General features: G+C 59.4%; 1 protein-coding gene across 6 annotated transcripts; it reads right to left on the bottom strand.

Annotated features, from left to right (window-relative positions):
• Positions 1 to 463: 463 nt before the first annotated feature.
• ETV5 (ETS variant transcription factor 5) lies at positions 464 to 14,369 on the bottom strand. Of its 6 annotated transcripts, none has more exons than XM_063408765.1 (14): positions 14,236 to 14,369; positions 14,054 to 14,107; positions 12,596 to 12,732; positions 12,352 to 12,439; positions 12,155 to 12,274; positions 12,009 to 12,059; positions 7,098 to 7,227; positions 6,772 to 6,996; positions 4,895 to 5,154; positions 4,143 to 4,202; positions 3,707 to 3,775; positions 3,170 to 3,339; positions 2,372 to 2,473; positions 464 to 2,242 (listed from the first exon to the last, which is right to left on the bottom strand). In XM_063408765.1, the coding sequence occupies exons 2-14, from the start codon at positions 14,094 to 14,096 to the stop codon at positions 2,021 to 2,023; spliced, it is 1,677 nt and encodes a 558-aa protein (XP_063264835.1). In that variant the 5' UTR covers positions 14,097 to 14,107; positions 14,236 to 14,369; the 3' UTR covers positions 464 to 2,020. The 6 variants fall into 6 exon arrangements, with proteins under 6 accessions (XP_063264835.1, XP_063264832.1, XP_063264830.1 ...); XM_063408762.1 differs by having other exon boundaries at positions 13,454 to 14,107; positions 14,236 to 14,342; XM_063408760.1 differs by having other exon boundaries at positions 13,289 to 14,107; positions 14,236 to 14,342.
• Positions 14,370 to 14,682: the final 313 nt, after the last annotated feature.

Consider the following 14,682-nt stretch of genomic DNA (forward strand, 5'->3'; position numbering starts at 1 on the left):
TTATCTTTTTGCAAACCCTGATTTTTTCCCGGTCCAGAAATGGAGACAATGGGGAGACCACTGGCAGTAGCTTGTGGAGGGCTCTTTCCTGAGAGGAAAGCAGAGCTTTAGCCCTGCTTGAGGGCAGGTGCTTGGCTTCCCAGAGGAGTGGAGCACTCCCTGAGAAACCCTGGGAAAAAGCAATATTAAATTGCACCTACTGGGCAGAAGCCACACCCATTCCTAAAGGATCCTCTCATGGGATGGAGCTTGGTGAAAGCCAGGACAGTATCCACACCCAGAAGCAACAAATCCAGAACTGGGGAGAGGGCAAGGAGGACTGGAGGTGACTTGGTCTCAGCTCCAGAAGCACCATGCTGCAGGCCCAGAGGATGGGCTGCAGATGGACCACTACAACCCACAAGCACATCCAGGGGCTCCCCCAGCATCCCACGGCGCAGGCAAAGCAGGAGCCCAGGCAGTCAGGGAGGAACAGGAAGCAAGATCCTTTATTGTACACAGTACAGAATGTAATGCAGCTTTGCAGGAGATACATAGCCCTGCTTGAATAAAGATATTTCAAATCAGTCCTCAGATTAACTCCTTCTGCACTGCAGACCTGCCACACCAAGCAGATGGTTAAAAACCTGTCCCCCAAAGTGGGGTTCCCAAAACCAAATGCTCCCCATGGGTACAGGCCACTGCAGCCACCATGGGGAGAGCAACCAAGTCGTCGTAGAGTTAATCTTCATACTTCCCAAAAAAAAAAAATCAGACAAAAAAAAACCCAACCAAAAAAAAAGAAAAGCAAAACCAAAAAACCCAAACATAAATTCCAACCGAAGCTAACTAAAGAAGAGAAAAAAATTCCTATACAGCATTTACAATAAAACATGTAGCCTGGTGCAGGGGAGGCAGGTAAGGATATATGAGTGGTGGAGGAGTGTTAGGAGGTGCAGCAAGGGGTAGGAGGAGCTGGAGGGAAGTGGGGTATTGAGGAAGGGACCCCCCATCCCTGCCCACCTCAGCTTTACAGCCCAGCTCCGAGGCCATGCCAAGCAGGGGGAGCACAGCTGAGCCAGTACCAGGATTCAGCCCTGGCTCCCCTGGGAAAGAGGACTGGAGCAGTGAAATGGAGTGGACCAGATCCTTCGGCAGCCATCCCAGGAAGCCACGGGCATCGAGGGCTCCCCCTGCCACCAGGAAAGCCATGGGGGTGTCCCCAGGGGCTCCAGGGACAGCAGCCGAGCTGCAAAAAATAGCTTTGCCTTAAAATACAAAAAATCTACAAAAATCAGTTTAGAAACCTTTAGTATTTTCCTAAAACATCCCAAAAAAAAAAAAAAAAAAAAAGAAAACAACAAACAACCCAAGAGGGAGTTAGTGTCAGGGTCTCCTCCCCCAAAATGCAACCCATGGCCCATAGCCAGAGCTGGGGAGGATTGAGGGCACGGAGAGGATGCAGGAGGTTCTACGGGAACAACAGGTTATATGGGGAGGGGGCTGGGGAAGAAGGCAGAAGGCTCCTGGGGGTTGGGGTAGGATGCTGCGCACATCAGCCCCGGGGTGCTGGCCCAGGCGGCCCCCCCGCGTCCCTCCTCTCTGTGCAAATCAAAGCCCTTTCCTCCACACAAGGCAGCTACGCGGATTGTGCTCGATGCAAAGCAGATTGTCGTGACAATTGGCTCGGCGGCCACGCAGCCCAGTCCTGGGGCACTGCCGGAGCCGGGGCCCGGGGAAGAGCCTGCAGCTTGAGGCCCCCGGCGCCCCAGGACATCACACTGACGCATGGCAGGAGGTGCCAGCCACGGGCAGTCCTGTGCACTAGCCCTTGGAAAGGAAGGGTGGGAATTCGGCGGCAACACACGCGGGGCGTTTTAAATTCCTCGGATCTGTGTGCGCACCCATGCTGTTTGTCATCGGGGTCTGCTTTTTTTTTTTTGTTTTCTCCTTTTCCTTATGGACAGCCAAAAATATTCTTTTTAGAAAACCGTGTTTGCCCCGGGTGGACGCGCTAGTGCCGATGGCTCTGCCGGCCGAGTCAGTAGGCGAAGCCCTCCGCGTAGGGAAGGCTGCCGCAGGGATCCCTCTCCAGGAGGAACGCCGGGCTGTCCTCGAAGTGCGTCAGCGGCACCGTCTCCTCCTCCGGCACCGGGCACTCCGGCTCCGTCTTCAGGAAGGGGCGCTGGTTGTCGGGATAGGCCATGGAAAAGAGGGCGTCGGGGTCGCAGACGAATTTGTAGACGTACCGCTCGCCGGCGACCTGCGGGGACGAGGGAGGGCGTGAGAGGGGCCCTGAGCGCCACCCCTGCCCTGGGGAAGCACCACACACCTCACACGGGACCTGATCCCTGTCCTGCCGCACCCTGGGACAGAGGGGACGGTCACTCACCTTCTGCATGATGCCCTTCTCGTAGTAGTAGCGCAGGGAGCGGCTGAGCTTGTCGTAGTTCATGGCTGGCCGGTTCTTCTGGATGCCCCAGCGCCGTGCTACCTGCAGGAGAGAGGCGGCAGCCATCAGGGCTGGAACGGGGATCCTCAGAGGAAATCACTACTGAAATGCAGGCTAGAGGCTCGTCTGGGGGGCTGGGGCAGCTGCAGCAAAGGTGTCACCGTGGTCTGGGAGTGGTTCCCTGCCTGCTGTGATAAATTTCCCGCTGCGACCACACAGCCACCGCCGGATCAGGGGCCAAATCAAAAGTCATTTCATTAGGGAGAGCCTGCCAAAAAAGCTGCTTCAAAATACCACAATTTCCATGCATGGCGCAAGAGATATTATGGGTAATTCCCCACAAGGCGCAGCTCGGCGCTGGCCACAGCTGCTCCCAATTACTCCCCAAGCAGCTCCTTCCTCTGTGTCACCCTCCCGCGGGGCCGCGCGGTTCCGGCACGGCGGCACCAGCACGGAGCTGCTCTGCAAACCCGGGATGGCAGCGGCTCGGGAAGGAGGGAGCCACGGCAGAGCGGCAGAACTCAGCAAAGCACTGCACAGAGGCAACCCCACCACGGCTGGCGACCACTGCCAGCTTCAGGAGCCAGCACACGCCACACCGAGAGGCAGAGGAAGAGCCTAAAGGCCAATCTCTACAGCTGACTGGAGAGTAGAGATAGGTGTCTCCCTCACGGGGGAAGGTCCTGTTGCATGGGAAGGATTCAGCCAGTCCTGCATCCAGGGCAGGGCCTCTCATACCTCCTCAGGCTCGATCAGCTTGAACTCCATGCCCCGGCCGGTCCAGGCGATGAAGTGGGCGTTGGCAGGGTCATCCAGGAGGGTCACCAGGAACTGCCAGAGCTGCAGGGACCCGCGCCGCTGGTAGGGAGGGCCCTCACGGTACAGGGTGGGCTCCTGCTTCACTTTACCTGCTCGCACAAAGACACCTGGGTCAACACCCTGCTCTGCCTCTCTCCCAGGCTGTGCCACCAGCAGCAGACAGGTACAACAATGGATCATCCCTGTGCCGAGACACCTGAGCAGGATCAGGCCACGGGCTGGGAGAGGGGAGAGGTGCTGGGGATGGTGCTGCAGGCAGGTAAGTGTCAGGGACAAAGATGGAGCACAGCCCTGATGCCAAGCTGCCACGTGGGATGATGCTCAGCAGCTCTCAAGAGCACCGTGCCAGCACTGCTTGGCTTTATAAGCTTTATAAACTGCAGATCCCAGCATCCCCACATCTTCCTCCCAGAGCCCCGGGTCCCCTGCAGGCCTCCTCTAGGGCCAGGTTCTTACCCTCCAGCCTCTCGGGTACCACGCATGTGTCATCAAAATACAATCGTGTGTCCTTTTCATATGAAAATCCTGTGGGGAAGAGACCCTTCGTGAGCATAGGGCACCTCAACTGCCCTGGCTGGACCCCAAAACCCCTGGCTTGGCTGAATCCAGCACAGGACCCCATCCACAGCTCTGGGAGCAGACCCATTTCCAGTTATTTCAGTGGCTGAGCCCCCCTCACTGCTCCCAAACCCTGTTAGCAGTTCTGTCAGGCACATTATCCCAGATTACACGAGCCCTCACAGCACGCCCACAGGGGCTGCTGGCTGCTGTTGGGGCTGGTGCCAGGGCTGCATGTGGCTCTCATGGGCCCCGTGGGTGTTTTCTGGGTGCCCAGGAGTGCTGCCTGCTACAGGTGAGGGGTGAGACGGGTGAGAGTGGGGGAGTCACTCACCGTCATGGCTGTTGGGGAAGACATTCCCCTGTAGGTACGAGGACTGGCAGTTAGGCACTTCTGAGGGGGAAATGAAATGACATTATGGTCACAAACCCTGTGGGTGCCACCACGGATTTGGCAGCATTTTCTTTACCCCGAGCACGTCCTGCTTCAGGTGAAGTCTGGGAACCTTCCTCCCTTCCCCACGCTCCCTGGCCCACTACCTCCACCCTCAACATTGGGGAAAAAACCCCAGTATGATTTGGGATGGCACTGGAATTGAGACAGGAGCATGGGCTAAGTCAGCTCGAGCTTTCACAGGCCTCACATGAAGGGAGGCACTGCTGCGCCTCCCCTGCCATCTGCTTGGCTGTGCCACCCTCCATCCCGAGGTTGGGGTATTTTTAGGTCCTAAGGCGATTAGAGGATTTTTCCGTGATGCTGGTAGGGTCCAGCAGGCAGCAAGCACAGCTGGCCCTAGGCCAGAGCCGAGGGGCGCTGGGGCACCCCAGCCTGTGGCTACAGCACTGACCACACCACTGGCACCAGGTGAACGCCTGCTCTATCCCCTGGCTTTGGAAAAGGAGGAGAGAGAGGAAAGAAAACTGCAAAGCAGTATCCCAGCACCAGGGGAGCTCCAGGGTGACACAGCATCCACTGCCCGAGGCTCAACCCTGCCCCTGCCACGCTGATGGCAGAGATGCTCTGCTCCGTGGAGTGTCACTGATGTAACCCCACCCTGTCCCCGGCTGTCCCTGACCCACACCCACCTGAGTCAATGCAGTAGTCCCGGGGCTCCTGCTTGATGCCCATGGGGGGCTGGAAGCTGTGGCCGGGGGGGCCGGGCAGGCCAGGGCCGCCGTGCTCGTAGAGAGGGTCGTGGTACTCCTGCTTGAATCCCTGAGGGGGGCGGGGGGCAGCAGGGCCCAGGGGCTCCGACAGCTGCCGGTGGTAGATGGGGCGGCTGTCCCCGGGCACCCCGGCCTGCGGCGGGAAGGGGTGGCAGGGCTCAGACAGCTGCCTCTGGAACCTGCGGGGGAAGGAGGAGGCTTTACTGAGGAGCAGGGGTCACCCCACACCAGAACTGCCTGGCAGCTGGGTGCCTTCAGCCTGGGGAGCTCCCAGGGTGCGCCCACGGCAGGCTGGGAGGGTTCCTCAGAAGCACAGCCACCACAGGGGCTCATCCCATGGGGTGTTGAGAAGCCCTGTGGCCCCCTCTAAGTGCTGAGAACCCCAAGATGGGACAGCAGGGTAACACATGGGCCACCACAGTAAAGCACTCTGGCCTTCAGGTATGTGGAGAAGAAGGAGAAAAGGAAAACAAAAAAACCACTCCCCAACACTCCTATCTCTGTAAACCAGTAAAATCTGTGCCCAGCGTGGGGGGCAGGGGCCAGGGATGCTGTGCATGGGTGGGCGCTTACGCAAAGCCAAATCCACTCGGCAGCTCCAGCCGGCTGCTAATCCGCCCTCGCAGCTGGGATTAGCCCCGCACCCGACAGCAGGGAGCACTATTTTGGGCTCCTCGGTGCTGCCACCACTGCTCCCAGAGCTCCCTTTCTGCTGCCGGCCATGGATGAGGCACCACCTCGAGGGGGTGCCGCCACATCCCCTCGTCCTCCGGCACCTTGAAAGGTGATCTTGGATCTCCGTGCCGGCTCCTCTCAGCCGGCCTTGCACCATTTGGCTTTGTAACCCGAGCTCTCCCAGCTGCCGGGCTGGGATTACTCCATTTCCGAGCCATGTCCCCCTGCCCTTCCTGAATGAAACCCAAGCCCTGTGCTGGCACAGTGCTTCCCCAGGGGTCGCAGCCAGCCCCTGCACAGCCTGAAGGTCACACGGAGCCCCTCTTTGCTGGGGAGGGATGCTTGCCTGCTGTGGGCACACTCCAAGGGCCTCCTTGGCCCCACTGCATGGCCTTTGCCAGGCTGCCACATCTTGTCCCATGCCCACAGGAGTGACACGGTGGCTGTCACAGCAAAGGACATCCAGAGGCCACAAGCAGAGCACCTACTGAGAGCACCCACAGGAGCAAACCGAGGGTGAGGGAAGGGACTGGCAGAGCCTCCAGGGATATGGGAGTGATGGGGGATGAAGCCACAGCCTGGAGAGGAAGGAGGGAACAGGGGTCTCCCATCACAGCCCACAAAATCAAGGTGATGCCATGCAGTGCATGGGGGAGCTCTAGACCACCCCCAGCCCGGGGTGCACATGGGCAGGGCAGGGCAGAGATGGTCACAGCTCCACAGACCAGCGGGGCTCGGCTTGGGAGGCAACGAGGAGAGCAGAGCCCTGACTCAGGACCATCACCTGTTGGAACAGGGGCAACCTGTTGGATGCAGGAGTCAGCCTCTGCCTCCCTTGCCTTCCCCAGGAGGGAGGCAAAGGCTCTGCCCAATGTCCAGGGACTGCAAGGAGCAGTTCCCTGTCAGCAGGAGAAAGAGCCACAGGATCCCAACAGGAAGTGGCAACTTTTGCCACATGGGACCGCAGGCGACAACGCTTGGCCCACCGACTGCAACCGCAGCAGGGAGGCAAAGGCAAAAGCGTTTCTGCTTCCCCCCCACCCTCTGGAACCCCCAACCCACCCCAGGAGCGCCCATACAGCCCCGGAGGACTCCGTGGCCCTGGGGCGGGGCTGCCTCACCTGTGCTCTGCGGGGTATTGGTTCTCAGACATCATCTTTGGCATGTGGGCGGGCGGCCGTGGCACGGCGAAGGGCGGCTGCTGCCGCTGCTCCTGCAGGGCCGCGCCGGGGGCGGCCGCGGGCACGGCCGGGGCCGCCAGGGCCGCCCCGGGGTGCGCGGGGGACACCGGCGTGGCGGGCGGCGTTAATGGCTTGAACCCGGCGGGGGGTTTCCTGTCGTAGGCACTGCCAGGGGAGAGGGGCATGGGGCTGACACCCGCGGGGTGACACCCATGGGGACAGCGCCGAGCGGCGCGTGGGGCCCGCGGTGTCCCCGTGGCACCTACCAGCAGTTGTAGAGGCACTTGTCCCCATAGCCGGCACAGAGAGCCTGCTCGTGGCTGCAGGACGACAGCTCCGAGGACGGGCTGGGCAGCTCCCGCTTGATCTTGGCCGGAGGTGGGGCGTGCAGGACCACTGCAAGGACAGCGAGGAGGACACGGGCTCACCCACAGGGGAGAGGGCGATGGGAACATCTCCCCTGCAGGCATCGGCTCTTTGCTGGGGAATCAGTGCTGAGTTATGCCCTGGGAGCACTCAGCAACTGAACCAGGGTGCCCTGCCAGACCCTAACACTGGTGGAGAAGTGAGCCAGGGTGGCAGGGGAGGGCAGAGTTGGGACAGTCACAGCAGCCCAGGACATTGTTCTTGGAAGGGGAATCGCTCCTGACTGGGGGACAGAGCAAGGGCTGTGAGAGGGGCACAGGCAGCTCCACAACAGCCTTGGATGAGACATTTGCTGTCCGCCAGCCCCTCAGCACACGGAGCAGAGCTGGCAGTGGGGCCTCCCTGAGACACAGAGCACGGGGTGAGGGGGCTTGACAGACTGGAGCCCCAACACTTCAAAAACAGCATCCCACTTGCCCTCACAGGGGCATACCCACTCCCAGGATCCACCTTCCCGCAGCTGAGGTGGTCCAATGGGATCTAGGCCTGGGGTCCCACAATTGTACGAGCTCTAGTGACAAACATCCCATTAAACCCAAATCCTCTCCACCCACTCCCGAGCTCACTTGCTATATATAATTATAAACGGAGTAATATATGCTTAAGCTAATTAATTTCTAAAAGCAGGCGCCCTAGGAAAGGGAAAGCGCCTCAGAGATCTGTACCTAAATAGTGCCTCAGAGGAGAGCCAAGACTAATCGGAAGTGGAGTATTAGCTTCATGTGAAGCCTAAACACAGCCCAGCTACACTGGAGAGGAGCAAATAGCTCCAGGACAACTGTTCACAGCTTGCCAGGTAATTAGCTGCTCCCCTAATTTGTCAAAACCTTTAAAGAGCTGCTGACTCCCCTTTCTACCCATCCCCCCCTGGAAAGGCCTCAGTACAGCTGGTACCAAGGGCATAAACCCCCCCCTCTCCGAGAAGGATTTGAAACACAAAGCCCAGCGCTGAGCCAGCACAGCCCCCCACACGCCTTCCCCCCGCTCCCAAGCCGGATTTATCCCACTCCTCCTTCCCCCCTCCCCAGAGAGGTTTTGCCACTCTCAGCATTTCCAGCCTTAAAAGGGGGCCAGCATGGCAGCGGCAAAGCACAGGCACCCCGCGAGCCATGGGAAAGCAAAGGGGAACTGCCTTTGGAAGGGCTCCAGCTGCCTATCTCGGGCATGGTTCTCCCGAACAGGCTCCGTGTTGTTGGAGCGAGTTGTTTTTCCGCCAGGCGTACAATGGGGTCTGGTTATTCATTGAAAAAAAAAAGCCTCCAGTCCCTGAGCAGGCACCACCCTCCATTCACAAACACTTCGTAGTGCTCCATTCATGTGGCTGAGGGAGGGAAAAAAAAAGGAAGGAAAAATTTCCCCAGAGCTTAGCACTGCCATTCAAAAAAAAAGGGAAATGAGCCTTAAGATCCTAACAGAGACCAGCTGTCCGAGCCCGGCTCTGTGCAACGTTTGGATTCCTTACACAAACGCGGCGGGGCCAGCCAGCCCCGCTCAGCACGGCGAGGCTGGAGGAGCCCGGGGCACCCAGGGCAGGGCTGCAGCTTCTGGGGGGACGGCGCTGGGTTTGGGTCCCAGCAGCCAGCAGGGAGGAGCTGCCCTGCCCCAGCACCTCAAAGGAACGCTGGGTGCACAGGCACTTTTACCCTTTCCGGTCCTGCCCTCGGCACTATAATTAAAAGCTAAAAAAAATATGAAAATACTCAGAGGGAGCAGCTCAACTATAGATGGGGCTGGAGAAGAAGCGTTGGCAGATCCACGCCAGGGCTGAGCTACAGAGGCAGTGAGGACACCCCTGGGTGCCTGGCAGCCCCCTCTGGGCTGCTTTAGCCACTAGAGGTGGAAGGGCCATGGGGAAGCCGGGCAAGGGATGTGCCCCTGCTGTGCCCACCCAGCAGAGCAGGCAGGGGAGGCTCAGGGAAACCCTCCCAGTGCCATACAAGCAGTCAAACTGGAAATGCCCCTAATGGCAACCACCAGACATCCCCCACGGAAAGGGTGACACCACAAAGCCACTCGAGGCCTTGAATTCCCAGTGAATCCCTTGGTGGAGGACAGGGCAGGTTATTCCCAGCCATCAGCGTGACTGTAGCTCCATGAGACAAAGCTTGGAGAGCACTGAAGGAGCCAAGGGGAACCAGTTCCAGCCCAGGGACACTGGCACCCACTCAAGCTGGCACCTGGGAGCCGAGCTCTGCGCCTGCCCCTCCATCCCCCGGCGCTACAGGACGCACCCAAGGTCACACCAGGAGAGGAGTCAGAAATAGAAACCAGGATCCTGCTCTCCTTTGTTTAAACAACTCTTCCTCACAAACAAACATCCCTCTTTCGTTTTGGTGTGTAAGGAACTCCATGCCCTGCCCGTGGCTGTTGCCACGTGCTGCCTGCGCAGGAGGCCACAGGCACCCTGGGGAAAAAAATCACTTCTTGTGGTGCCTGATCTCCTCAGCATGATCCCATCACTTCCCAGGCACTTAAACAATCAGTGGAGGCATAACACTGTATGTACACCCTTGGCCACAGGACCACATTGCTGGTGAACTCACACCCATGGCCAGCCAGGGTGCAGCAGCAGAGCCAGCAAGGAGCTCTGTGGAGCCACCACAGCCTCCTTGCTCTCATGGAAGGATCCACCACCTCCCTGGGCAGCTTTAAACACTGAATCTGGCCTCTTGCCACTAGCCCAGGGCACTAAGAACAATGCATCCTTCATCTGGGGCAGCCTTGCTTTCCTTACAGGGGGATTTCCTCCCCCAGCACGGTGACACACTGCCCTGCAGATTATTTTGCTACCAAGGCCCAATTTTGAGACCCTGTGTTCCAGGGATCTTGGCTGCAGAACTGGGAACAGGGAGTGGGCAGTAGCAGAGATGCAGGCAGCTACGAGGAGGTTTTACAAGGCAAGAAGGATGCTGCAGTTGTGAGCATCTCCAAGACTCCACGTGGCACATGTGACAATGTTCCCCATTGCAGTGGGCTCCAAACTGAGCTGGTTAGTCCCTTTTTGCTGCTGTGCCAAGGAAGCTTGGCCCTGGGAATGCAAGATGGGGCACAAGATGGAGGCTTGCTCAGGACAAGAGAGCAGCAGTTTCCTCAGGGAAAAGACGTGGAGCCACACAACTGCACAGAGCCCAACACAGGTCCACAAACATCCGTAGGGAGTAAGGAGGGATTTGCCTCTCCCCAGGAGCCAACGGATGCTGAACTCCAGCATGACTGCCAGCCCAGGAAGGCAGCATGTCCCTGCTAGTGAAAGCTGGGTGCAGCCTGCAGCTGCACCAGAGCCGTCCTTCTCTCCCTCTCTGCGTGGCACACGGTTCAAAACTGGAGTTTCTCTCCTCTGTAAACTCTCTCTAGTGCAGGGATGCAAGAGCTGGGCTTCCCACTCCCCTCTGCCTCAGTCTGAGTCCCCCCACAGCCAGCACTGCAGCAGCAAAAGAAACCTTTGCTTTCTCTCCCCAGGAAAGTTAAGGAGGGTTATTGCTGCAGGCAGATCTTTCAAATGACAAAGTCGTTTCAACACCAGGTCCACAGGCTGAGCAGATCAGAACCTTTTTAGAGTCCTGACCAAATAAACACCTTTTCCTTCTTCTCCTCTTTTTCCTGCATCACCCAGAAAAGTTTCTCTCTCCTCTCTGAGCTCTTCAGGTTACAAGGAAAAAGAGACTGCCAAAAGGCACTGGAAACAGCTTCAGCTTCAAGAGCCACCCTCCCACGCACACTGCAGTTTCTACTGCTCCGAGCAAGAGCTGCTGGGCTGTGCTGGGGATGTCAACAGACCGTTGTGTTTCTGACTCCAGGCTCGCCTTTTATCTCAGGGGAGACAGGGGGAAAAAAACCATCTGAAACTTGGGCTGTCTGGGCCGGCTTAATGGCAGGCTTCCCACTCCGAAGCAAGCAAGGAGCAATAATTAACACGATTTGCTGTCAGAGGAGATGCCCCGCTGCATGCTGTGACAAAGCCGGAATGAAAAATCTGTTCGACTGCAGGCTAAACTCGATTTCCTTCGAGTTCCGTAGCTGTCTGCCTCAGCAGCAAAAGCCAGCCAGCGACACCAAGCTACTACTTGTGCTTGCCAGGTAACAACTCCAAACATCCTGATTCCGCCCCCGCTCTCCTCCGACCGACCCCTCGATGCCCAGAGCAGCGCCAGCCCCACGCGCCAGCCCCGGCCCCTGCCCTCGCCACCAACCCGCCCTGGCAGCGCTGCACGGCTCAAACCAGCCCCTGCTCTTATGCAATCCACGAGGGACTGCATTTTCACTGGCCTCCTTTTAAAGACGCTCGCTTGCCAGTGATTAATGCTGCTTAAAGCGGCTCAAGTTTCACCGCTCAGGCTTGCTCTTGCCAGCAGCGCCGGGCTAGGACTCTAAAAAGCTCTAGAAGCTGCAGAGATTGTGGCTAACCGAGCAGCCCAGCGCTGGTTATCTCTTCCACTTGAAAAGGAAAAGGAGTATTTGGAAGCGAATCCACCTCACTACGAACGTGCATCACGTCTCAGAGGAACCCAGAGAGCAGTTCAGAGATATTTCCATGCGTTTGGCCGTAATTTTCCCCACTAACAAAAGACAGGGCATTGTACATTTCATCTCGATGACCCCAAACCACACGTGCTTTCTCCCAAAAGCCCATGATTTCACGTTTCAGCCCCAGGAACAACTGCTTTCCCAAGGAAGCAACTCCAAACCCAAATGTTTGCACAGGCACCCAAACATCTACCCCCAGAGAACAAAAACCCGGAACAATCACTTACGGTTGTCAGACTGGAAATCTGGGACAAATTGTTCGTCATCGGGGACCTGAGCTAAAAAAACCAAAAAAGTGGGTTTATGGTGTTTTCAGTTCTCAGAAAGATGCTCACTGAGAGATTTTACACGGCAAAAGGAGGAGGTGACTTGCCTTCAGCTAGCCAGGCCTCTTGCAGCTGACTGAGATCCTGGAAGAGCTCTGGAACAGAGTGAAAGACTTTTGTGCTCCACAGAAGAATAAATAAAACTGCCATTATTTGCAGGATTATTTCTACAACAACAAACGCGAGGCAAGTGGTCCCACGGGGCTGTTGAGAGGCCACGGCTGCCCGGGCCAGCCCTGCCTACCTTCCGAGTCATGGGCCAGGTCGGTCTCCAAAAACTTCCTTTTCCTATCGGACCCCGGCCGGCCTCGGCCCTCCTCTGTGCAGGACTTCTGCAAGGAACAGGGTGACAGCTGCCCGTGAGGGTGGCAGCCCCCAGGGCTGGGAGCGCTCCCAAGGACAAGAGGGGCACTCCCAAGGATGAGGGGTGGGTGCCCCAGGGATGGGGAAGGAAGGTGTCGACAAGAGATCGGGGTGGGCGAACTTACCCCGGGGCCCATGAAGGGAACCTGCTGGTCGTAGAAGCCGTCCATGGTGCGGGCGAAGCGGGCAGTGCCCCCGGCCCGCTCAGCATCGACGCCGGCCCGGGAAGGGGGGTCCCGCCCGGGCTCCGGCAGGTGCGCGGCTGCGGGGGGGAGGGGACGGCCAGGGGGAGGGGTCACACCCTGGCCCCTGCCGCCCCCGGGGCTGGCTGGGTGCGGGTGCGGGGGAGCCGGCCCGCTCCTGCCGTGGCGGGTCGCAGCCCCCCGGCTCGTGATGTCACCTAATTTCTATAGAAACGGCCGTGACATCACGCGCCGTGGGAGCGGGAGGAGGCAGCGGGGGGGGCCGCGCTTCGCTTCGCCTCGTCTTCCTTCCCTTCCCTTCCCTTCCCTTCCCTTCCCTTCCCTTCCCTTCCCTTCCCTTCCCTTCCCTTCCCTTCCCTTCCCTTCCCCCGCCCCTCACCGCGCTCGCCGCCGCGGGGCCGCGCCGCAGCCGGGCTCGTTCCCACGCCGCCCCGCGCGCCCCATTCATAAACTCCGCCCCCCCCGCCCGCTGCTCCCCCGAGCGCGCACTCGAGCGCCCGCTCGCGCGCGCCCCCCGCCATTCACACCGCGCGGCCCGCGCCATTCATAAACACCGCCCCCGCCCCAGGCCCGAGCCCCGGCCGCGCTGCGCCCCGCCGCCAGGCCCCCACGTACCCGGCCGGGGCGCCGCAGCCTCAGCGGCAGCGGGGCAAGCCGGGAGCGGTGCCGGGGATGGCGCGGCTGCTCTGCGAGCCCGGGCACCGCGCTGCCGCTCTGCGCCGGCCCGCAGCCCCCGAACCAGCGGCCTCCGCCGCGCCCCGCCCCGCGCCGCTTGTTTACCCTCCGCGCTGGCCAATGGGGAGCCGCCGCTCGGCCGCCCGCGCCACCTGATTGGCTGCAGCGTCGCTCGGCGCCCGCCCGCGCGCCGCTCCGCCGAGCACCATTGAGACCGGCTGAGTGGGCGGGGGCGGAGGCGACCAATGAGCGCGCAGTGATTTGCATGGCCCCGCCCGGAGCGTTTTTCATTCATAAAAAAATAGAAGGGGGAAAAGACTGACGGGTGGGGCCGGGGCCGCGCAGGATTTAAAGGGGCCGCGGCCCTTTGCAGGAGCGGGGATGGGGGTTTAACCTTGGGGCTCGGAGAGTCGGGGGGGATAACCCTCGGGTCTAGGGGGGCGAGGCAGGACCGGGTCCGTGCGCGGCGTGCCCAGGAGCCTGGCACACAGCAAGCCGTGCAGACGGTGTGGACCCTGGGCCTCACGGGCCGTGGGGTCCTCTCTGCTCTCTTGCGAGGACGTTTCACACAAGCAAGGCAGCGTCACTCGGGACCCCTGCGGGACCCTAACCCATGCCTGAGTACTGATTTTGGCAGCCTTTCCCTGCAGGCACCCCGGAGCCAGGGCTGCCTTTAAACATGGGCACAGGAAAAATAGTTCCCACCTGCAAGGCCTCTGGGGCCACGGATCCCCCCAAGCAGATTCATGGACACACACCCTGGAAGGAAACCAAACGTCCCAGAGGTTTGGGAATGAATTTAGGACAGAATGGTGCTGCTGGATGCCTGCCAACCCCCCCCCCCCACCACTGCAGCATTGCCCCACTAAGTGCCTCAGTTTCCCTACCTGTAACAAGGTGGTGAGACCTCCGTGGGGAGCTGGCAGTGGCTGCCCAGGGAGGACACAGCAGCTTGCACAAGACAAATGGGCTGCGTGGAGGCCTAAGGTTGTTGTGGAGGGAAACTAGGAAGTTATTGCTGGAGAAGGCAAAAACAAGGTGTTTGGTTACATACTGCACATCCCAGTTTAGGAAGGAGAGGAACCTTCTGCTTGGATCCTGGGAAGTTGCCCAGGGATTAGGAAACCTGTCGGTACAGAGATGTCCTGGCCAGCTTGAAATCCTCAGGTCATGGGCTTGTCAATGCCCTGGGCGAGCTGCCCAGCATGTCTTTGGGCTGCTGGTAGGGACCCCTCTGTGGATGCTGGGTTACTGATGAGCTCCCCGAGCCCTCCAGAGCCACCTGCACCCCCCAGGGATGACGGTAGCCATAGCAGGTGGCTCATGTTGCCATC

This window comes from Prinia subflava, chromosome 11 (genome assembly GCF_021018805.1).
Source record: "Prinia subflava isolate CZ2003 ecotype Zambia chromosome 11, Cam_Psub_1.2, whole genome shotgun sequence".
Lineage (NCBI taxonomy): Eukaryota > Metazoa > Chordata > Aves > Passeriformes > Cisticolidae > Prinia > Prinia subflava.